Raw genomic sequence first — 21,125 nt, 5'->3', positions numbered from 1 at the left:
TTGAAGCTCTTCGGAAGAGGTTAAAGCACAGGATTGTATGTGGCAAATAGGTGGCATGGTAACCCCTCTCCTCAGTTTAGAGATGGTTTCTGAACTTTTGACAAAGTCTCTCATAGACTCAAATTCTTTTTGCAAAACAGTTGTCTCTACGGTTGTGAATATTAGGTTTTTGTCCTCAGAGGAATGCAGTTGCTGTCAGGGATTCAGGCGATAAATTACACCCAAATGCAGAGAGGATAGGGAAAACGAGATTGTGAAGGAATATTTTATTGCTACAATAGTAAACCAAGGAGTTTAGAATGGGGAAAGTTGGGACTCAGGATTCAGGTGTGGAGCAGGCTGGTGAACTGGGAAGACGGGTTGTCAGCGTCCCAGTAGATTAGCATGGGATTGAAGGGATCCGGAGCAGATGGCAAAGTGACGAGGTGCGTTTATCGTCTGGCGACGAGTTAGAGTCCCACAGTGTCTTAAAAGCAGTCCGGTGTAATTAAGATGACGAGCTCCAGCTGCTGGACTCCCACACGTCACTCCTGCAACAAAAAATCAAGACACACCCCCACACATCGGACTCAAGGCACTGGAGCAGGAGGCTTGACAGGTTTTCTTTGATGTGCTAAAAACGAGGGATTAATGTATAAATCAGAGAGAAATCAACAGTTTAATCTGTAAATAATTTAAATATAGTGGAACCTCTACTCACGAATGGAAGTCATTTTGTAATATGAAATTTTCAAGCAATGGTGATTGTGGCAAGGAAGTGGAAGCGCATTTTACTTGTAAATCGCATAATCTGTTCCGAGCCCCCACCCCACCCCAACACACACACACACACACACCACACACACACACACACACACACCACACACACACACAAAGGCCAATGGGAGAGCAGCTCTATCACACCACACAAACCAAGATACAGGTAAAGATTGACGTCCCGCCTAGTCAATGTGATGCCAGGAAGATGCTATGTTGATAGCCAATGGTAGAGCAGATCTATCGTGCCACACAAACCAAGATACAGGATGTGCGTCATGGGTAAAGATTGACATCCCTCCTAGCCAATGGGATACCAGGAAGATGCTTCGGGAATAGTTAATGCGAAAGCAGCATTATTGCATCACACAAACCAAGATACAGGTTGTTAATGTTCATTTGAATTTGGGGGCTGCCAATTAAGAGCTTATTTTTTCCTCTCATATCCTGAATTTCCTTTGTAACTAGAGACAATATTTTTCCGAGGAGTCGTTTCGAAACCTGAATTTTTTGTTACTAGTGACGTTTGTAAGTAGAGGTACCACTGTAGTCCATTTTATCTAAATGGTACTAACCCTGGTGGCAACCCTGCCTGGGAAAACATACAGCACAGTATATTTAGTAAATATTGGAGTTAACAATGTAGGATACAGATTATTTTTTTAAAATATAATTTAACAAACATATTTTAACTTAACTTTATTCTTTGATAGAGTGATCCTGGAGAGTGATGCCCAGCTAGTCCTTCAGAAAATCAATTATCGGGTAAGTTCCTGTTCTGGAAGGACCACTCTTATAATTGGTCTCTTCTTATTCATGCTCCAGTTTTACCCATTTTCTTTTTTCATAAACGCTACAACTTCTCTTCTTCCTGTCATCTCTGGTTGGCACCAGCTTGTGTCAGAGCCTGCCTATGGTTTTGTCCTATTTGATCACATCAATGGTAACATGCAGGCACAAACAGACAAGAGGCAGCTGCTGTAGACAGAGAAGGGTGCTAGAGGTTGTCCAATGGCGAGAAAGTCAGAGAGTGCTGTGGCTAACAGAAACTAATAATTACTATTACTATAACTAAAATTTTTCCCCAACTCCAATGTCCTTTGAAAACTTACTTCATTAAACAATTTGTTCCACCTCTCTCTGCGCTGTATTATTTTAAGGACCCAATAAATAAATAAAATTTCTTATAGGAGGTACCGTATTTTCACGGCTATAAGGCGCACTTAAATGTCTTGAATTTTCTCCAAAACAGACAGAGCGCCTTATAATGCGGAGCGCCTTATACGTGATCCATTGTCCAAAATTTGTATCCGACTGGAAGCATTTGCTGCTGATACGCTAGTTATTTAAAGGAAAAGCGGACCTGTGAGAGGACAGCATGTGGAAGTTACAGGAGAAAGTGTGGGCGTGGAGAGGACGCTAAAGGCATGCCCCCAAAAAGGTACATAATGCCTGTAGATATGCTTACAAAGAACAAACAACCGCTGTGAATAAACAAGCGCAGGTAACGAGCCTACAAGGCGAGGTGGCCCAAGTTGGAAGAACAACACACGCAATTGATTAATTAACAAAGAAGAAACGATCACCATGAAAAAAAAAAAAAACAAGGCACCAATTTCATTCATTGGACATCACCGTGAACAAAATAAAAGTTAAGTTAGGAGCGATGGATGACAAATTGCGAACACAACGTTATTAAGAGGCAGCCCGGGCGAGTTACGTCACAATTTCTAAAAGGATTGTGAATGCTTGGGCTAACGTGTTTGCTTCCACTTGAGGAAGTAGGAAAACGAGCTTTGCCAAATCGAGAAGACTAAGGTGAGTTTCCGAGGAAAGAGGATGAGGTGGCCCAAGTTGGAAGAACAATATAGCAATGGATTAACAAAGAACAAACAATTGCAGTGAAAAAGAACAACGAAGCAACTTCATTCACTGGAGAGCGCCATGAACAAAATAAAGTGAAGTTGCAAGCAATGTGGGAGCGATGGATGACAAATGGCAAACAACGTTATTAAGAGGCAGCCCGGGCGAGTTACGTCACAATTTCTAAAAGGATTGTGAATGGTTGGGCTCACGTGTCTGCTTCCACTTGAGGAAGTAGGAAAATGAGCTTTGCCAAGTCCAGAAGACCAAGGTGAATTTCCGTGGAAACAAGATGAGGTGGCCCAAGTTGGAAGAACAACACGAACAATGAATTAATTAACAAAGAACAAACAATTGCCGTGAAAGAAAAACAACAAAGCAACTTAATCCGCTGGACATCGACGTGAACAAGGTAAGCAAAGTGAAGTTGCGAGCGGCGTGAAATATATCATATACACAGTGAGTTCGATTGTACTTTATTAACATATTTAATAATGTAGCTATACTATATAGATATACTAGCTTAAAGCATACTGTAGCATGTGTTCATGCTTTTTAAAAAGGCACCCGGAGGATAACTTTAGTTCAGTTGTACTTTAATGAAGTATTTAACATTGTAAGCAGTGAACTTGGTTGTACTTTATTGAAGTATTTAAAAAGCCTGCATACACGCTACTGTATGGCTTCAGCTATTATCTCTATACAGCTATACTGTATAGCTACATAGTTAAATACTTAAAGTGCGGGTGACATCCCTATAAACATTCTAAAATAGATATTGTAATGAAAAATACACATTAAAAACAAGTGAGCAGAGAGCGCGTCATCCATGCACAAAGTTGCGCAATTGAGTGTCCCTCGACATCCAAGTGGTCGCCATATTAGTCGCGTCACCTGTCCTTGACGTCATCGTCACTTCTGCCGTTGAAAACGCGCAGTGCCTGCTACTATGGAAGCCGAACAACAGAGATATTCGGATTTTTCCAACGCCCCTTCTGACACGGAAGCTCTTTTCGAAAAGGACAACACCACACAACAGAGTGAAGTTACCGGGGCAATATTACACGATTGTTTCGAGCCATATTCAGATGATATGCCATCACGGCCAAACCGCATCCCGTCCGATCCACTTCCGGTGTGGCTTATGACTGAGCCGAGCGGTGCTGCTTTGTGTTCAGAGTCGAGCCGGCGCGCTTCATGCTCACACGCGACTGAGTAACGCATTCTCGGCTGGGTTCTTCAGAGTCGCCCCCGTCGCAAAGCCCGACGCGCAGCCTTCGCGGAAGATGTGACCGCCGAATGCGGCCCCTCAGCCGGTGTGGCTGGGTTTCGGCCCGCCGTGCTATATAAGGAGGGGGTGGAGCCGAGCTATGTTGCAGGCTGAGTGAGAGATTATTGGCTGGGCGACGTGCACATCGACACATTTCATACGCGGATCTTTTGTTACGTTATGAGAGAGACCGATTACGTGGTCCGCCCTAAACTATTATTTTTTTAGTAGCTGTATACACACCTACCTGTTATTTGGAACCCACGAAGCTCTCGTCCTTTGCACTCGTGCAATCCATTTTTCACAACGAACAGGGTCTCTTTCAAACTTATGAAGGGTAATTCCATTCTCCCGAGTGTTCAAGCTCTGTCCAGCAATGCAATGAGCCAGCATTTTGGCTAACACGAAGGAACAACGAGCTACCTTTGCGGACCATGTCGACTGTAGGTTTTTCATTAATAATATACCAAAAATCATCCGTTTGACAACACTTGAGCTTTAAATAAAATACAACTGAACTCACGGTTTAGACTGTTAAATATGTCATAAAGTACATACCACTGAACTGTGTTTCCTATCCGGCACCTTTTTAAATCGCGTGCATGGTATATGTATGCTTTAAGTTAATGTTGCTCGATAGCTATATCCTTTTCAGTGGTAAACGTGTATGTAAATAACGTTTGAAGTGCATGTTTTGTGTCAATTATTTCTTCGCTCATCATTTTGTTGTCTGCTGGTTGTACTGTTCCGTTTGCTGTGGTGTAAAGATTTTGGTTTGGTATGAAACCGTGGGTGAAGATGGTGTGTTGACTCATGATTTGCTTCCACCGCTTGTAGCGGGGAATAAGGTGTAACCTTGTTCTCTTCTGCTTGCAGAAATAAAGGTGCAATTGTGTCTCGCAAGCACCACCCTGTCTGCACCTAATAATACAGTGTGCCTTGTACGTGTGGTAAATATTGGAATTGCAGCTCCATCTGAGCTGCGCTTTTTAATACGGTGCACCTTATAGTCTTGAAAATACGGTAGTTACAGTTTCCATTCCATGAGGGTTTGTAGCCTCATATATAAATGTTAGAACAAAGGACTCCCCAAAAGGGATGCCGGTACTCTGCAGTTTGCTCATCATCAACCACTAGCCTGAAATTATAATCAATTAAAATTCACATAAAACGCTTATGCCAAAGAAATTAATAATTGTGTGTGTTAAAAATAGAGTTGACCAAAGTGCTGTACATGACATGGATATAAAATATAAAAGTTATATAGTCTTATATAGTGTGTATATAGTCGTCTGGGTTGCAAAGATCAGTGGAACTATTTAACTACTACTCACTAAAGCTCATTTACTATGATTGACGAGGCTGATGCAAAGGTTTTTATGAGCTCAAATTCTGATAACATTTTGTGTTTTATAATGTTTTTATTTTTACAGGTTGATGAAAGTTCATTATCTGAACAAAGCGTAGCACAGGTAAAACACACACGCACACAGAAACACAACTTTAGATTGGAACACAAACATGTAGTGTTGGGTAGTAGCAGCATAACAAGTAGAGACATTAGTTAAACTACATTACATTTTTCAATAGCATGGTACAAATCCCTCTGTTTTCAAAAACAAAATGCTTTTCAGTAATGAAGCTTTTTCATTACGGCATAATGCGGTAGCATCCACAGAAGCTACTTTTCTCCATGTGGTTTTAAACATTCATTGCATCCCTTCCATTTGATGTCACATACCTATCTGCCCTGGATGGTTTTTAAAAAAGATTCCAGCAATGTCACATAATGCAGCCAGTCCGATTGGAAAGCATACAGCTGGAGATAATGGCAGAGATGTGTGGGTCTGTAGCTAATTAATCCCCATTGCCATACCTTCACAAAATCTCATTAGTTACAGAGTACTGTAGTTTAGCTAGTGTACTTCTGTCATTTTACAACTTGTGCTATACTCAGGTGGACGTCTTCTAGTCACCAAGGCTACATCAAACAAGCTCAATACCAGTGCCCTAACCTTCACGCATTTCTGTCCCAGACTAGTTGGGGGTTAATTTTGAGTACCACCACATCAGGGAGTGATACATTAAAACCATAGTCGTGGTTTAAATCATGTTTTGCCCACATGTCCCACCTGTTCTTGTCCCAGACTAGTTGGGGGTTCTTTTTGTATAACTCCATATCGGGGGAGGTCTCGCAATAGCATAGTAGTGGTTGTCATCATGTTTTGCCATTGCTGCGGGAGGGGTCTGCCCTGCAAGCATCCTCTCGCAATTGAGGGTAGTGATGCCAGTAATGTATACTCAAAAATATACTCCGGCGATGTCATAAATGCTACTTTTTGTATTAGAGTAACCAGATTACAGTTACTTCGATTTAGCTGCCAATAGTTCACGTTCATGTTTGTCCACGAGAACCAGAACTAATTATACACCAGACATTACGGTATATTCATTAACTTATATAGCATAATGCAACACAAAAGTGCAATAAATCAAGACAATGATAGAGGTTGATGACTTTCAAACTCTGTGGATACAAGTACATAAAAGATATCAACTACTCATTAAACCCATGACATTCTTGTCTTTATACAATCAGAATAACAATAAAAACAGACACTTTCACAAACTCATACATATTCATATCTAAAAAATAGCACTATTTATTTTGCCGTCTTCTAAATATGAATTCAAAATGTCTCCCTTCAACTCATATCACAACATAATGTCTCTCGCTCTCGCTCTTGCAACCCCCACCGACTGGTAGGATTAAGAACAAGGCTATTTTGAGTGACAAAGGATCATTTGAATCACAAAAAACAAACTGAAGATACTAAGATGCATTTTTGATAATTTTTACGGACAAGGCATACTAAACAATAGGGGAAAATCCCTTATAACAAAAACAGGAATTGAGATCTTCAGAAAACTTTGAAAAGCATTAATATTTTTGGGATTAAAAAATTGAAGTTTTTTTCTTTCAATTATTAACTTGCTGGAGAACAACTGTTAATAATTCAGATACTTCATCTACCAATATTCTGTACCACTTATCCTAACAAGGGTGGCGTATTGGAGCCTATCCCAGCTAAATGCAGACAGGATCGACCCTCAACTTGTTGCCAACCAAATGCAGGACAAATAAAAGCAACCAAATATTTCCACTCAAATGAACACCTATGGGCAATTTAGAGGTTTCACTTAACCTAAAATGCATGTTTGGGGGTGTGGGAGGAAACCGGCGTATCGAGAGAAAACCTCCTCAGGTACAGCGAGAATATACAAACTCCACAGAAGTGAGGCTGGATTTTCTCCAGAGTGCTAACAACCGTGAGGCAGACTTGCTAACCAGTTGTCCATTGTCCTTCCCTTGTATATATTTAAACATAGTTCATTTTTTACCAAGTTATTGTTAAAATGTAACTGCTATTCACTGCGACATGGTGAACGACTGGTTCGCAAAACTGCCTCTATTCTGAGCAAAATTATTCAAATGGCTATTCCATGTTTTCCCATTCCTGCGCTGGTTTTCTCTTACTTACAAATGTCTCGAGTAAAGAAAAATTCAGGTTACGAAACACCCCCTTCAGAAAAATATTGCCTCTAGTTACAAAAGAAAATTCAATTTACGGAAGAAAATAGGTGCTGGTTTGTGTGGAGCGATAGAGCTGCTCTCCAATCAGCTATAGCCGTATCATCATCTTGGCATCCCATTGGCTAGGAGGGACATCCATCTTTACCCATGATCCGTTGCATTTACCTTGGACACTCGACCGACTCACGTTAGTGCTATCACACGCTGTCACAAGCTCGTACACATTGGTAAAGTAAAACTATTTTGTGAATTTTTCTTGCAAGTTTATTCATCTTTCTTCACCATGGGCTCCAAGAAACTTAAAGGGAATAAGTTGTTTGTATGCATACGTTCATACGTATGTTTTCTCTCAGCTGTTAAACCTTTGCCTCATTCTGTCCCCTACAATGCCTTTTGCACGTCACTCACACTTTTCTTCGCATAGTCACCCAACGCCACAGATAAATGAACATTATTATTCTTTACATTATGTACTTTGAATGCTTATTTTGTGCAAGTTGGGGTGGTCTTGTAACAGATTTGGCTATTTACATGTAATTACGAAATGACTTCTGGTACGGATTAATTTCATAAGTGGAGGTATTGTGATTTGCAGTGAAAGCAGGGAACAGGCGGAGGAACAATTAGAAAGATGGAGGTACACACTGGAAAGGAGAGGAATGAAGTTTAGCCAAAGTAAAACGGAATATACTCTATGTGCATGAATGAGAGGGGTGGAGGAGGAAGAGTGAAGCTCCAGGGAGAAGAGATAGCGAGAGTGGATGACTTCAAATAGTACTTGGGGTCAACAATACAGAGCAATGGTGAGTGTGGTAAGGAAGTGAAGAAACGGGTACAAGCAGGATGGAACAGTTGGCGGAAGGTGTCAGGTGTTCTATGTGACAGAAGAGTCTCCGCTAGGATGAAGGGCAAAGTTTATAAAACAGTGGAGAGGCCATGATGTACAGATTAGAGACGGTGGCACAGGAAGCAGAACTAGAGGTAGCAGAAATGAAGATGTTGAGGTTCTCGCTCGGAGTGAGCAGGTTGGATAGGATTAGAAATTAGGTCATTAGAGGGACGGCCAAAGTTGGATGTTTTGGGGACAAGGTTAGAGAGAGCAGATTTAGATGGTTTGGACATGTTCAGAGGTGAGAGAGTGAATATATTGGTAGAAGGGTGCTAAGGATGGAGCTGCCAGGCAAAAGAGCAAGAGGAAGACTAAAAAGTTTGATGTTATAAGGGAGGACATGGGGACAGTGGGTAGTGTTAGAGAAGAAGATGCACGAGATAGGCTTAGATGGAAAAAGATGACAGGTTGTGGCGACCCCTAATGGGACAAGCCGGAAGAAAAAGAAGAAGAACGTAACACTGCTCTCTGGTTTCCTCTTACATTCCAAAAAAATACATGGTAGGTTAATCTAAGACCAAATTGTAAGGTGTGAGTATGAGTGTGAATAGATGTCTGTTTCTGCCCTGCGACTGGCTGGCACCCACTTCACGATGTACCCCGCCTCTCGCCCGAAATTAGCTAAGATGGGTGCCAATGAGGAAAGTCGATTCTGAAAATTGACGGATATTATTCACTTAAAAAAGGTCCGCTTTGCTACTGCTTTACTTACTTTGCTACTACCTGCTTAACTAAAAAGATATTATCAGTGTGACATCTAGTGGTTATTTACGTGTCCTTTGGTATAGCGATATGTAAATTGTCACTTGCAGTTCAAAACGGTGTGAACAAATAAGTCATGTTGAATTATGTTACATGTAATGTCTTGCCTGATTTTTCCAGGTCCTGCAGTCAGCCAAAGATCAGATCAAATGGTCCATACTGAAATAGCAAAGATGTCAAGCTATCGGATGGCAGTTTCAACAACATGTTAACCTAAAGTTTATTTTACACGTTAATTGAAGGGCTTTGTTCACTGAAATAACTTGAAGCTAGGAAGTCACAAACATCAGTCACATTAGGTCAATGTTCAGAGATTCAAAAATAAAGCATTTATAAAATGAACTCTAACTAGCTATCTGGGAAAAATGGAGGACTCTGTTTTGTTCTGAGCTGCTTTATTTCATTTGGCACAGGGTGTCTTGAATCTCTGTAGGTTGTGATGTAATGTCAAGACTATAAAGGCATTGGTCTCAAAACAGAAGTGAAACAGTCTGGAAAAGGCATCGTTCAAACAGCTGGAGCATTTAACTTATTAGGAATGGTCAGTGCTGATGTCTGAGATTTATAGAAATTGTTTAATTAAAATGATTTTCCTCAAAATGTTATGCAACAAAATATTAAAGAGGAGTTTGCAGTTAAAAAAAAACTTTCATTGATGTTAAAACTATTTGACCTTTCAATGGAATATTATTAAAACAAGCCTATAAAAATAATCATCAGTTTTGGTCCTATTTAAGGCCTCCTCTAATTTTGATTTTGATTTTAATTATCAGAAAATATTCAAATGCTTCCATATTACTGAACATGACAAAATTATTGTTTTGTAGTTTTTTTTTCCTTGGCCAAAAGTGCCCAGTACAGTACAAAGTAGTTGTAAATGAAATAAAAATGTTAACATTTTTTTTAAAGTTTCACATTTCACCCAAACTTAACACGTCGCTTTGCTTTTTCATGATCACATTGTGACATGCAGTACTTCTAATTAATGAGCTTCCGAGTTCCAAATCCGTTGCCAAAGGAAAATGGCTTGACAAAAACAAAACAAAAATATGTAATATATATAAAATATGTCCTGATTATATTTTTTTCCTTGATTTTTGATTCAAAGGATCTGCTGATCAAGTCCCATACTTCCAAGAATGAATTAAAAAAGTCTGCATCCAAACTTTATCATCAACACTGATCTATAAAAATGATTTAAAAAATCTTCATAAATGAACCGTGATATAGAGATTACTATGTTTTAAATCCCACCATGACCGAGGAAGAGACAGAAAGCTTAAACAAGATGTCAGTGTTGACTAAAAGCAACTTTTCTGCTCGACTGATGAGTTTAGAACCTCTTTTTGGTTTTCAACTGATTGCACATACCCAAAAATACATCAATACCATATATTGTACATAAGTAATACAATATAGATTATATTAAAAATGTATATGCATTCATCTGAGATGACACGCTGTGGCGACCCCTAACGGGACAAGCCGAAAGGAAAAGAAGGCGAATCAGTATATGAAATCGGTACCACTTGGTGTTTTGTAACAACCATGGCAAGTCATGCTAGGAATGTAGTAGCCATGGCTAATATCATATGTTTACCTTCACGCAAGCTCAAAGTGTGCCAGAAATGGGTGGGCATACATTGAAGCTCAAATGAGGCTACATTCAAATCTTAGTCAAATTATGAAAACTGCAAACTCCCCTTTAAGTGAAGGGTATTTTTTCAGGCTGAATTTGTGATTCTATTATTCTTTTGGACCCTAAATCAAAAGCAATGCCAGAATTTCATCAGTAAGTTATCAGTATTTTTCAAATTTATTTATCATTACTTTTATCTGTTTCAAGTTATGTCAGTCAATATTGTGGGTTTTTATTTTTAACAGATAGGTACTGACTATTTTATGAAAAAAAGGGTAATTGAGTTTTGGTGGATGTCTAAAAAAATATATTGTTCTCAATGGCTTTGTTACTCGTCAATGATGGTCAATGAAATGTTATGAATGTTAAGTATAGTACAAAGGATTTTTGTGTTGACGTTAAATATTTTATATTAAAACAATATTATACTTCTACTACTACACTTTTTACTTCACTAACAAGGACGTATGTAAGACTGGAAATTAAAAAAAAAAATTAAACCATGTTTCAAGTATGCTTTCATTGAACTAAAAGTATAATATCCGCCTTGTTTCAAAATGACAGATGGCCAGACATTACCTCATTGGCCAGACATAACGTCATTGACCCTGACGTCACCGGAAGACAGGACTGTAGTTGTTGCCAAAATGTTTATTCCAAACCATGAAGTGGCGTCACTGGTAACGGATTTATGACCCTGGACCTCAGGTTTGTTTTAGCAGGTTTTGGGTTGGACCATTTGGATTTCTGTGTTCCCAATAAACACAGTACTTCAAAATGGCACGAACTGGCACCTGGCACTTAAAAAATAAAACTGGGACTTTAAAGGGTTATAAAACAGTAAAGGCATCATGAGCTATAAAATTTGTTCTGCAAAGAGTTATAAAACAAAGTGGCATGTCAAAGGATCATGTGAGGTCAGATATATACGTGAGCTTCTTCTTTTCCTTTCGGCTTGTCCCGTTAGGGGTCGCCACAGCGTGTCATCTTTTGCCATCTTAGCCTATCTCCTGCATCTTCCTCTCTAACCCCAACTGCCCTCATGTCTTCCCTCACGACATCCATCAAACTCCCTTTTGGTCTTGCTCTCACTCTTTTGCCTGACAGCTCCATCCTCAGCACATTTCTTCCAATATACTCACTCTCTTGCCTCTGGACACATCCACATCGAAGTCTGCTCTCTCACCCCTTGTTTCCAAAACATCTAACTTTGGCAGTCACTCTTAATGAGCTCATTTTTAATCCCATGCAACCTGCTCACTCTTAGAGAGAACCTCAACATATTCATTTCCGCCACTTCAGCTCTGCTTTTTCTTTTTTTTGTCTCGTCAGTGTCACTGTCTGTAATCTATACATCATTGCTGGCCTCACAACTGTTTTATAAACTTTGACTCTTCGGCCAAATAACACACCAGCTGTTCCAACCTGCATGGATCCGTTTCTTTACTTCCTTAGCACTTGCTCTGAATTGTTGACCCCAAGTATTTGAGGTCGTCCACCCTCCTTATCTCCTCTCCCTATAGCCTCACTCTTCCCCCTCCTCCCCTCTCATCCACGAGATTCAGTTTTACTGAGGCTAACTTTTATTCCTCTCCTTTCCAGTGTATGCCTCTGCTTTCACTGCAGATCCCAATGTCATTTGTGAACAACATGGTCCAAGGAGATTCCAATCTAACCTCATCTGTCATCCTATCCATTACCACAGCAAACAGGAAAGGGCTCAGAGCTGATCCCCGATGCAATCCCACTTCCAACTTAAATTCTTCTGTCACACCTATGAAACACCTCACCACTGTTCTGCAGCCCTCATACAAATCCTCTCCGATTCTGATATTTTTCCACCACACCAGACTTATGCATGCATTTCCACAGTTCTTGGTTCTTGGCTTTCCCCAGATCCCCTGAGACACAATGTAGCTCCTTCTGACCTTCTCTGTCCTTTTCCACTAACATGTTCAAGGCAAATAATGCATTTGTGATACTCTTTTTAGGTATGAAACCTAAATATTACTCCCAGATACTTCTGTCCTGAGTCTAGCCTCCACCACTCTTTACCATAACTTCAGTGTGTGGCTAAGCAACTTCATTCCTCTATAGTTCCCACAACTCTGTAAATCACCTTTTTTTATTTAAAAAAAAAAAAAAAAAAGTGAACCACCACACTTTTCCTCCATTCTTCAGGCATCTTTTCGCCGGTTAGTATTCTATTGAATAACTTGGTCAAAAACTCCACAGCCACCTCGCCAGATTACATCCATACCTCTGCAGGTATGTCATCAGGACCAACTGCCTTTCCATTTTTCATCTTCATGAGTGTCTTTCTAAAATCCCCCTTAATAATCATTGCCACTTCCTGGTCCTTAACACTTGCCTCGTCTAAGCATCCTTTTCTCATTTTCTTCATTCATCAACTTCTCAAAGTATTCTTTCCATCTATTTAGCACACTACTGGCACCAGTCAACACATGTCCAGCTCAATTCTTAATCACCCTTGCCTGTTGCACATCCTTCCCATCTCTGTCCCTCTGTCTGGCCAACCTGTGAAGTTCCTTTTCTCTTACTTTTGTGTCATACCTAGTTTACATGTTGTCATAAACCGCTTGTTTAGTCTTCACTGCATCTCAATTCCTTTTGCCTCTCCTCATTCCTCTGTGTCCCACTTCTTCACAAGTCTTTTTCCTTGTATGACGTCCTGTATTTTGCGGTTCCACCACAAAGTCTCCTTCTCCCTTTTCCAACCAGAAGACACCAAGTACTCTCCTGCCTGTCTCTCTGATCACCCTGGCTGTAGTAGTTCAGTCTTCCGGGACCTCTTCGTGTCCATCGAGAGCCTGTATCACCTCTTTCCGAAAGGCCGCACAACATTCTTCCTTTCTTAGCTTCCCCCGCATGATTCTCTGCTCTACCTTTGTCTTCTTAATCTTCCTACCCACCACCAGAGTCATCCTACACACCACCATCCTATGCTGTCAAGCTACACTCTCCCCTACCACTACTTTACAGTCAGTAACCTCCTTCAGATTACATCGTCTGCACAAAATGTAATCCACCTGCCTGCTTTTACCTTTGCTCTTGTAGGTCACCCCGTGTTCCTCTTCTGGAAAAAAGTGTTCACTACTGCCAATTCCATCCTTTTTGCAAAGTCCACCACCATCTGTCCCACAATGTTCCTTTCTTTACTTATCCATCACTTCCTCATCGTCCCTGTTTCCTTCACCAACATGTCCATTATAATCTGCACCAATCAAACTCTCGCTCAGTCTGCGATGCTCAGAACTACTTCATGTAGTCACCTTCCATAATTTCTCTTTCAACTCTAGGTCATATGCTACCTGAGGGGCACAGCCGTTAATTACGTTCTACAAATATCAATTTCATGTTTCAGCCTCATCACTCGAGCTGATACTCCTTTAACCTCCAAGACGTTCTTAGCCAGCTCTTCCTTTAAAATAATCCCTACTCCATTACTCTTTCCATTTACTCTATGGTAAAACAATTTAAACCATGCCCCTAAACTTCGAGCATTACTACCTTTCCACCTGCTCTCTTGGATGCACAAGATATCAACCTTTCTCCTAATCATCTTGTCAACCAACTCCTGAGCTTTTCCTGTCATAGTCCCAAGACTCAAAGTCCCTACACTTAGTTGTAGGCTCTGTGCATTCCTCTTCTTCTACCGATGCATCCCCTTTCCTCCTCTTCTTTGTCTTCGACCCACAGTAGCTGAATTTACACCGATGCCCAGGAGGTTAATGGTGCCACACCCGATCCGGTATGGTATTCTTTTGATGAACGCTCATATTTGTTTGGTAAAGTTTTAAGCCAGATGCCCTTCCTGACGCAACCCTCTGAATTTATGTGGGCTTGGCCTAAAGATTGCACTGGCTTGTAGCCCTTTAGAGCTTCGTTAGACATGTATGTGAGCATCAACATGTAATTATGGTAAAGGTCATGCGAGGCCCCGCATGAAAATGAAGACTTAGGCGACACCAGGTTGAAGAGATTGGATGTTGTAGTGGGGACAGGGCCCTCTACAATCGCACAAGAAACCAGCTGACTAAAGAAATTAACAGTGCAAAGAGGGACTATGCAGCTAAACTGGAAAAACATCTCGGTGCTCATGACTCCAACTCAGTTTGGCAAGGATTACAATCACTTACTAACTACAAGCGACGTTCTTCCCCGGTAGAAAACAAGAGCAGGCTAGCCGATAACCTAATAGCTTTAACTGTAGATTCGAAATAGACACTTCCACTCCATGCACCCACCGAGCTGCACCACCTTCCACTCCACCATTTAACATCCATGAAAAGGACGTTAGACAGATCTTCAAACAACATAAGATCAACAAAGCGCCAGGCCCAGACCTATCTTCACAAAGATCTTCAACAGGTCTCTACAACTGTGTGAAGTACCAACGTGCTTTAAATGCTCCAAAATTATACCGGTCCCCCAAAAAGCAGCAGTCTTAGGTCTGTTGCTTTGACATCTGTAGTCATGAAGTCCTTTGAACGCCTTGTGCTGGACCACCTCAAGAGCGTCACAGGCCCCTAGCTGGACCCACTGCAGTTTGCCTATCGAGCAAACAGGTCTGCGGATGATGCAGTCAACATGGACCTGCACTTCATCCTTGAACATCTCGACAGCGAGAGTAGCTATACGAAGATCCTGTTCATTGACTTCAGCTCTGCGTTTAAGACCATAATCCCAAAACTCCTCTCCTCCAAACTTCTCCGGCTCAGCATCTCGCCTGTCATCTCCTGGTGGATCAGCAACTTCCTGATGGGCAGGACACAACAGTTGAGGCTGGGGGACACCACCTGTGGATCAGCAACTTCCTGACGGGCAGGATACAGCAGTTGAGGCTGGGGGACACCACCTTATCCACGCGCAGTATCAGCACAGGGGCACCCCAAGGTTTGTCCTCTCCCCTCTGCTCTTCTCGCTCGACACTAACGACTGCGCCTTGTGGCATCCGACTGTCAAACTCCTGAAGTTCACAGATGACACCACGATCATTGGCCTCATCAAAGACAGCGATGAGTCAGCATATCGACAGGACGTGGCGAGACTGGAGGTTTAGTGTGGTTAACACAACCTGGCATTGAACACTCTAAAGACTGTTGAGATTATTGTGGACTTCAGGAGCCATCCTTCACCACAGCTGCCCCTGACACTGTCACTGGCCCTGAAACTTGTGTCAACAGTCGAGACTTTCAAGTTCTTGACAATTCCAGTCTCAAAGGACATGAAGTGGAAGACTAACATCAACTCCATCCTCAAAAAAGCCAAGCAAAGGATGTACTTCTTGTAGCTTGACGAGGATGACTTCACAAGACTGAGACGAGGAGACGACGACACCAAGATGCGACACAAGCGCTCAACACATTAATGAAGAACGCGCTGCATTTCGTTTCTTTGTATGCCGTAGTTACTTTGTTTCGTGACTCATGTTTGCATTGCATGTCACACCTGCTTACGGTTATGTTTTCTATCGTGTTTGCTGTGTTTGTTACGTTTTGGATTGCAAAGTTAATAAAAAGGGGAGACGTGGAGATGTGGGTAGAACGGGTTGGGGATTGTGAAAGAAACACATCCCACGTTCTCCTCGGGAGCCAGAAGTTCCTCTTGTCTTCCTTCCTTGTTAATTTTACATTAAATGTCCTAGGCTGTTTAAACCTGACTTTAAATTGCTCCTTCGAGCCGGATCCCAAGATGCCTGAGGATTCCAACGGGTGTGTTGAATACCAGAAAGACCGTGGCCACGGCAGACTCCTTCTGAGTTTCAAGACCCTTTCCACGACTAGTGTGCAGCCCGCCGGCTGGTATCCGATGGTTGACGGGATCCAGAGAGGCGGACGGAAGACAACAGGGTGAGTCCAATTTTGGAGTAAAAAGAGTGAAACCGGTTCAAAGAGTAAATGACGGGGAGTCATTAAAGCGTGTAAGGATACACGATCAAGCCTTGTCCTATACTAGTCAATGTCAAGCAGTTTTGTGGGCGACGGAGCCCTGTCACACACTTAAATTCCGTGTGTAAATAGCTATTGCTCCTAAAATTCCCAAAGCACCCTGAGGGTGACGGAGCCCTGTCGCGCACTTAAATTCCCTGTGTAAATAGCTTCGCAATATATCCCCTATTCCCGTGTGCAAGAGAAAATGTGGAAGTAGTGGTATACTCTCAGTTGTAAACTTCAGTTGTAAACTAAACACACAACTGTAGAAAATAAATAAAGGCAATAATTCTCTTTAAAGTGACTATAATGGGAAAAAATAGTAGTAAGAATAAACTTAGAAACACACTGCAGTATAAAGATTGGAAATACATATACAAATAGATATTTAGACATATGGATATCCAAATATAATTTCGCCAGTCAGTTAAATAGACAGAAAATACCGACCTTGCAAGAGTCTATAATAAAAAAAAACACAAAACATATGGAGAAAAACAAGAAAAAGCATGGTTATGATGAGACAGAATACTGGATGAAAATAGCATTACAGAAAGAAGACGGTAAGAAGAAAAAAACATGAGGAAAAGAAAGAAAAGGTACGTGAACAAATGGACAGAGTAAGTCAAGGAAATGAAATTATGTTTCATCGGAAAGAGGATGACGAGACAGGACCGACATCCCGGCATCAAAGAGAGGTTAGTGTGAATGCTCCTCTACCTACCGCTGCCACCTCCACATTATGACATGACTTCACAAAGAATGATGAGATCAAACGGGACAGACTGGACTTGGTCCAAAACCTTAGGAAAAGCACTTTCACCGGTGCCGACTGCACCTCAGGCCACATCTCTCCCTCCTAATGAGGAAAACATTTTTCCAATGATACAAGTGGCCAACCCGGACACACAAGACTACGCCGAACCGACTATTTTAGTTTATAGGACTTGGACTATGGAGGATGTTAAGAAGGCCATTGAAGGGTTAACCGACATCACCCAATTTGTTGAAGAGATTGAGAATTTAAGACATTCTTACCACCTTAATGGAGGTGAAGTCCAGCAGGTCTCGATGTCCGCCTTAGGGCTAGATTGGCATAATATTAGAGGAAATTGGAATCCAAGGGATGAAAATGACGTCCTTTCACATAATGGTCCCGAATTGACTCATGGGATTCGAGGACTAATTGAAAGAGCAATTCAACACTTCAAAGCGAGAGCTAATTATACTGAAATAAGCAGAGTCACACAAAAGGATAAGGAGTTATTTGACGACTATAGAGTAAGACTGGCCACAGCTTTTAAATTACATAGTGGTCTACAGGATGATGGAGATGCGAATGCCTTTCCAACAACAACTAAAAAATGCTCTCCATGCAGGGTCTAGAGATGCTATTAGAATTTGGGTACAGAAACATGCCCTCCATGCTGAAAAAGTGACAAAAGAAAAAAAGAAACAAAATCCAAATGACTCCTTCTAGAGTGAAGAACAAAAATGTTCTTATACTCAAAATAACAGAGGAAAAGGAGGATCCAGAGGCCGGGGTAGAGGCCGAGGAGGAGGAATAGGACGAGGAAGGTTTAGACCAGATTAATATCAGTACCGGACAGGGTGTTGGTGTTGCGGGGAAGAGAGTCACATTGCACGGAATTGTCCATATCAAAACTCCACACAAAGCCCGTCCGCATGACTAGGCTGAGATAAAAAAAATCATTAGATAGTAAAGAAACAGGAGACAATTTAAAAGAGGTTTTAAATTTACAAGAAATACTGACTGTGAAAAGTGGTAGACCAGAAATAACATTGATTGTAAATGGCGAATCAATAAAATTTCTGTGTGACACAGGTGCATGTAGAACGGCCTGTAATCAAAACATTCCATATGTAAGAAGTGGTGGTCATGCAGTGGTTAGCTCCGCTAGTGGAAAACTGTCCAATGTAGCTGAAACAGAACCAGTTTGGATAAGGGACCCTGAGGGACAATCCTGCCAAATGTCCATATTAATGTTTCCTGAATGCCCAGTGAATCTCCTGGGAAGAGATGGGTTATTGAGGCTAGGATTAGGCATAGTCCAAACTGCTGAAGGACACATGGCAGTGAGAAGAAAATCGGAATTGCGAAAGGGTGACATGTACGTTCTTAAGGGAACCTGTTCACCCCACTACTATTACACACTTGCTCTTCCAAATAAACTGCCCTGCGAAGTAGGGACAGCACTGTTAAAGGAAGGTGAAAAATTAATTTCAAAAAGGCAAAATAAGATGACGATGACCTACATGCCAGACTCTGGTACAAAACCACATCCAAGCCAGATACAAGATATGAAAAAGAACTGGTAAAATTCACACTGACAAGAATTACAATAACCTACGTGTACACCGACTCAGAGAGTACCACAGTGGCAGCAGTCCGCTTAAACAAAAACATAGAAAGCCTGTCTAAAAATGGAACCCACCACATATTTGTCTGTATAAAAGCAATCAACAAGAATGGAAAGAAATGGGTACAATAGTCAAACAAGGCCAAAATGCAATAGATTGGATTTCTACTTCCGTCAATACAGAAGTGAGCGAATCCACTGGATTGGCTCGACGAGCACTGTTTTGGACTGTTCAAGTCCAAGCAGGAATACATTTAAATATGTTGCAAGGATGAGACATGATGTTGACAGAATGGGAGGAAGCTCTCCTAAAAGATGTTCTGGATGAATTATGGTCCAAAGGGCCATCTGATGTAGGACTTATAAAAGGAGCCTTACCAGTCCAAATAAGACCAAAATCTGAATATCGACCATGTATTAAACAATATACTTTAAAACCAGATGCATATGAGGGAATAAAGCCTGTGATAAAAGACATGGAAAAGGCAGGAGTAATTATACCATGTAATGAGTCATCTTGCAATGCTCCAATCTTCCCAGTTAAGAAAGCACCACCCTCAGTAGGATGGCGGTTGGTCCAAGATTTACAAGCTGTAAACAGTGCAGTCATACAGCGAGCACCTTGCGTGCCTGACCGATACACTTGGCTGAATTCCCTCAGACCAGACGCGCTAATATTCACTGTAGTAGATATAAGTAATGTATTTTTTTTCAATTCCAGTGGCTGAAGAATGTCAGTATTGGTTTGAATTTACATTTGGAGGTAAGCGATTTACTTTTACTCGACTACCTCAAGGTTACTATGAAAGTCCAACTATATATTTTCAAATAATGATGGCAAGCATGTTTAGATTTCAACCTCCTGGTGACAGTCAAGTCTTAGTTTATGTAGATGATGCACTGATTGCATCCCCAGATAAAGAAACGTGAGAAAGACACAGTAGCTCTTATAAAGCATCTGGCTGAGGAAGGGCATAAGGTCAGCAAAACAAAACTCCAAATTTGCCAGAAACAAGTTAAATACTTAGGGCACAATCTAAGCGCGGGAGGAAGGACAATATTGGAAAACAGAGACTGCTATTCTTCAAGCTCCAAAGCCACAAACAAAAAAACAAATGTCATTTTTGGGACTGACAAATTACTTCCGAATTTGGGTACCAAATTATGCAGAATTGATAGCTCCATTACATAAATTAATGTATGAGGAAGACTTAAAAATGACATCATGGTTGAAATGGATGGAAGAAGCAGAGAAAGCATTTTGCGATATAAAACAAGCCCTAGTGTTAAGCACACCTTTAGCCTTGCCAAATTATGATAAAATCTTTTATCAAATGGTTGATTGTAAAGGTCATTTTATGACCTCGGTTTTAACCCAAAGACACGGAGATAAAATGAAACCGATAGCTTATTTTTCATCCAAATTAGATAGTGTAGCATGTGCACTTCCGCATTGTGTGAGAGCAGTCATAGCAGCATCAATGGCTATTGAGGTTACTGCACAAATTTTGTTCCACCCTCTGGTGCTGCGTGTTCCTCACGCAGTCGCAGCATTACTTTTACAGAGAAACATGACATTTCTATCACCAGCCAGGCATCTATCATGCATGGCAACACTGTTGTCCCAACCACGTCACAATAGAAAGATGTACAACTCTCAATCCAGCAACATTGCTTCCCCTTCCGAGGGATGGAACAAAACATGGCTGCCAAGAATTGGCAGAGAAAATGGCAAAAAGTAGAAACGATTTAAAGGATCAACCATTACCAACAGGTGAAATTATCTTGTAGATGGGTCATCTAAAAGGAATACATTTGGGAAACCAGAATCGGGATACGCTGTAGTTTCAAAAGATACAATTTTAAAAGCACAGAAATTGCCATCGCATTATTCTGCACAAGCAGCAGAACTAGTAGCACTAACTGAAGCATGTAAAACAATGAAAGATAAAATTGCAACAATTTATAAAGACAGGCAATATGCATTTTCAACGGTGCACGTTTTTCCACAGTACT

The 21,125-nt window shown here is 41.1% G+C and overlaps 1 protein-coding gene across 7 annotated transcripts in view; it reads left to right on the top strand.

Annotated features, from left to right (window-relative positions):
• Nucleotides 1-21,125, top strand: part of LOC133514687 (coatomer subunit zeta-1-like) — a 118,861-nt gene that overhangs the window by 78,782 nt on the left and 18,954 nt on the right. For 5 of the 7 annotated variants that reach the window (XM_061846535.1, XM_061846532.1, XM_061846533.1 and 2 more), the window contains 3 exons: nucleotides 1,470-1,521; nucleotides 5,323-5,361; nucleotides 16,478-16,647. In XM_061846535.1, coding sequence (XP_061702519.1) covers nucleotides 1,470-1,521; nucleotides 5,323-5,361; nucleotides 16,478-16,647 — 261 coding nt within the window. Of the gene's footprint in view, nucleotides 1-1,469; nucleotides 1,522-5,322; nucleotides 5,362-9,255; nucleotides 11,275-16,477; nucleotides 16,648-21,125 lie in introns of those variants that run through there. The other 2 variants (XM_061846537.1, XM_061846536.1) reach the window with 2 other exon arrangements.

This window comes from Syngnathoides biaculeatus, chromosome 16 (genome assembly GCF_019802595.1).
Source record: "Syngnathoides biaculeatus isolate LvHL_M chromosome 16, ASM1980259v1, whole genome shotgun sequence".
Taxonomy (NCBI): Eukaryota; Metazoa; Chordata; class Actinopteri; order Syngnathiformes; family Syngnathidae; genus Syngnathoides; species Syngnathoides biaculeatus.
This window is presented reverse-complemented; position numbering and strand designations above follow the sequence as displayed.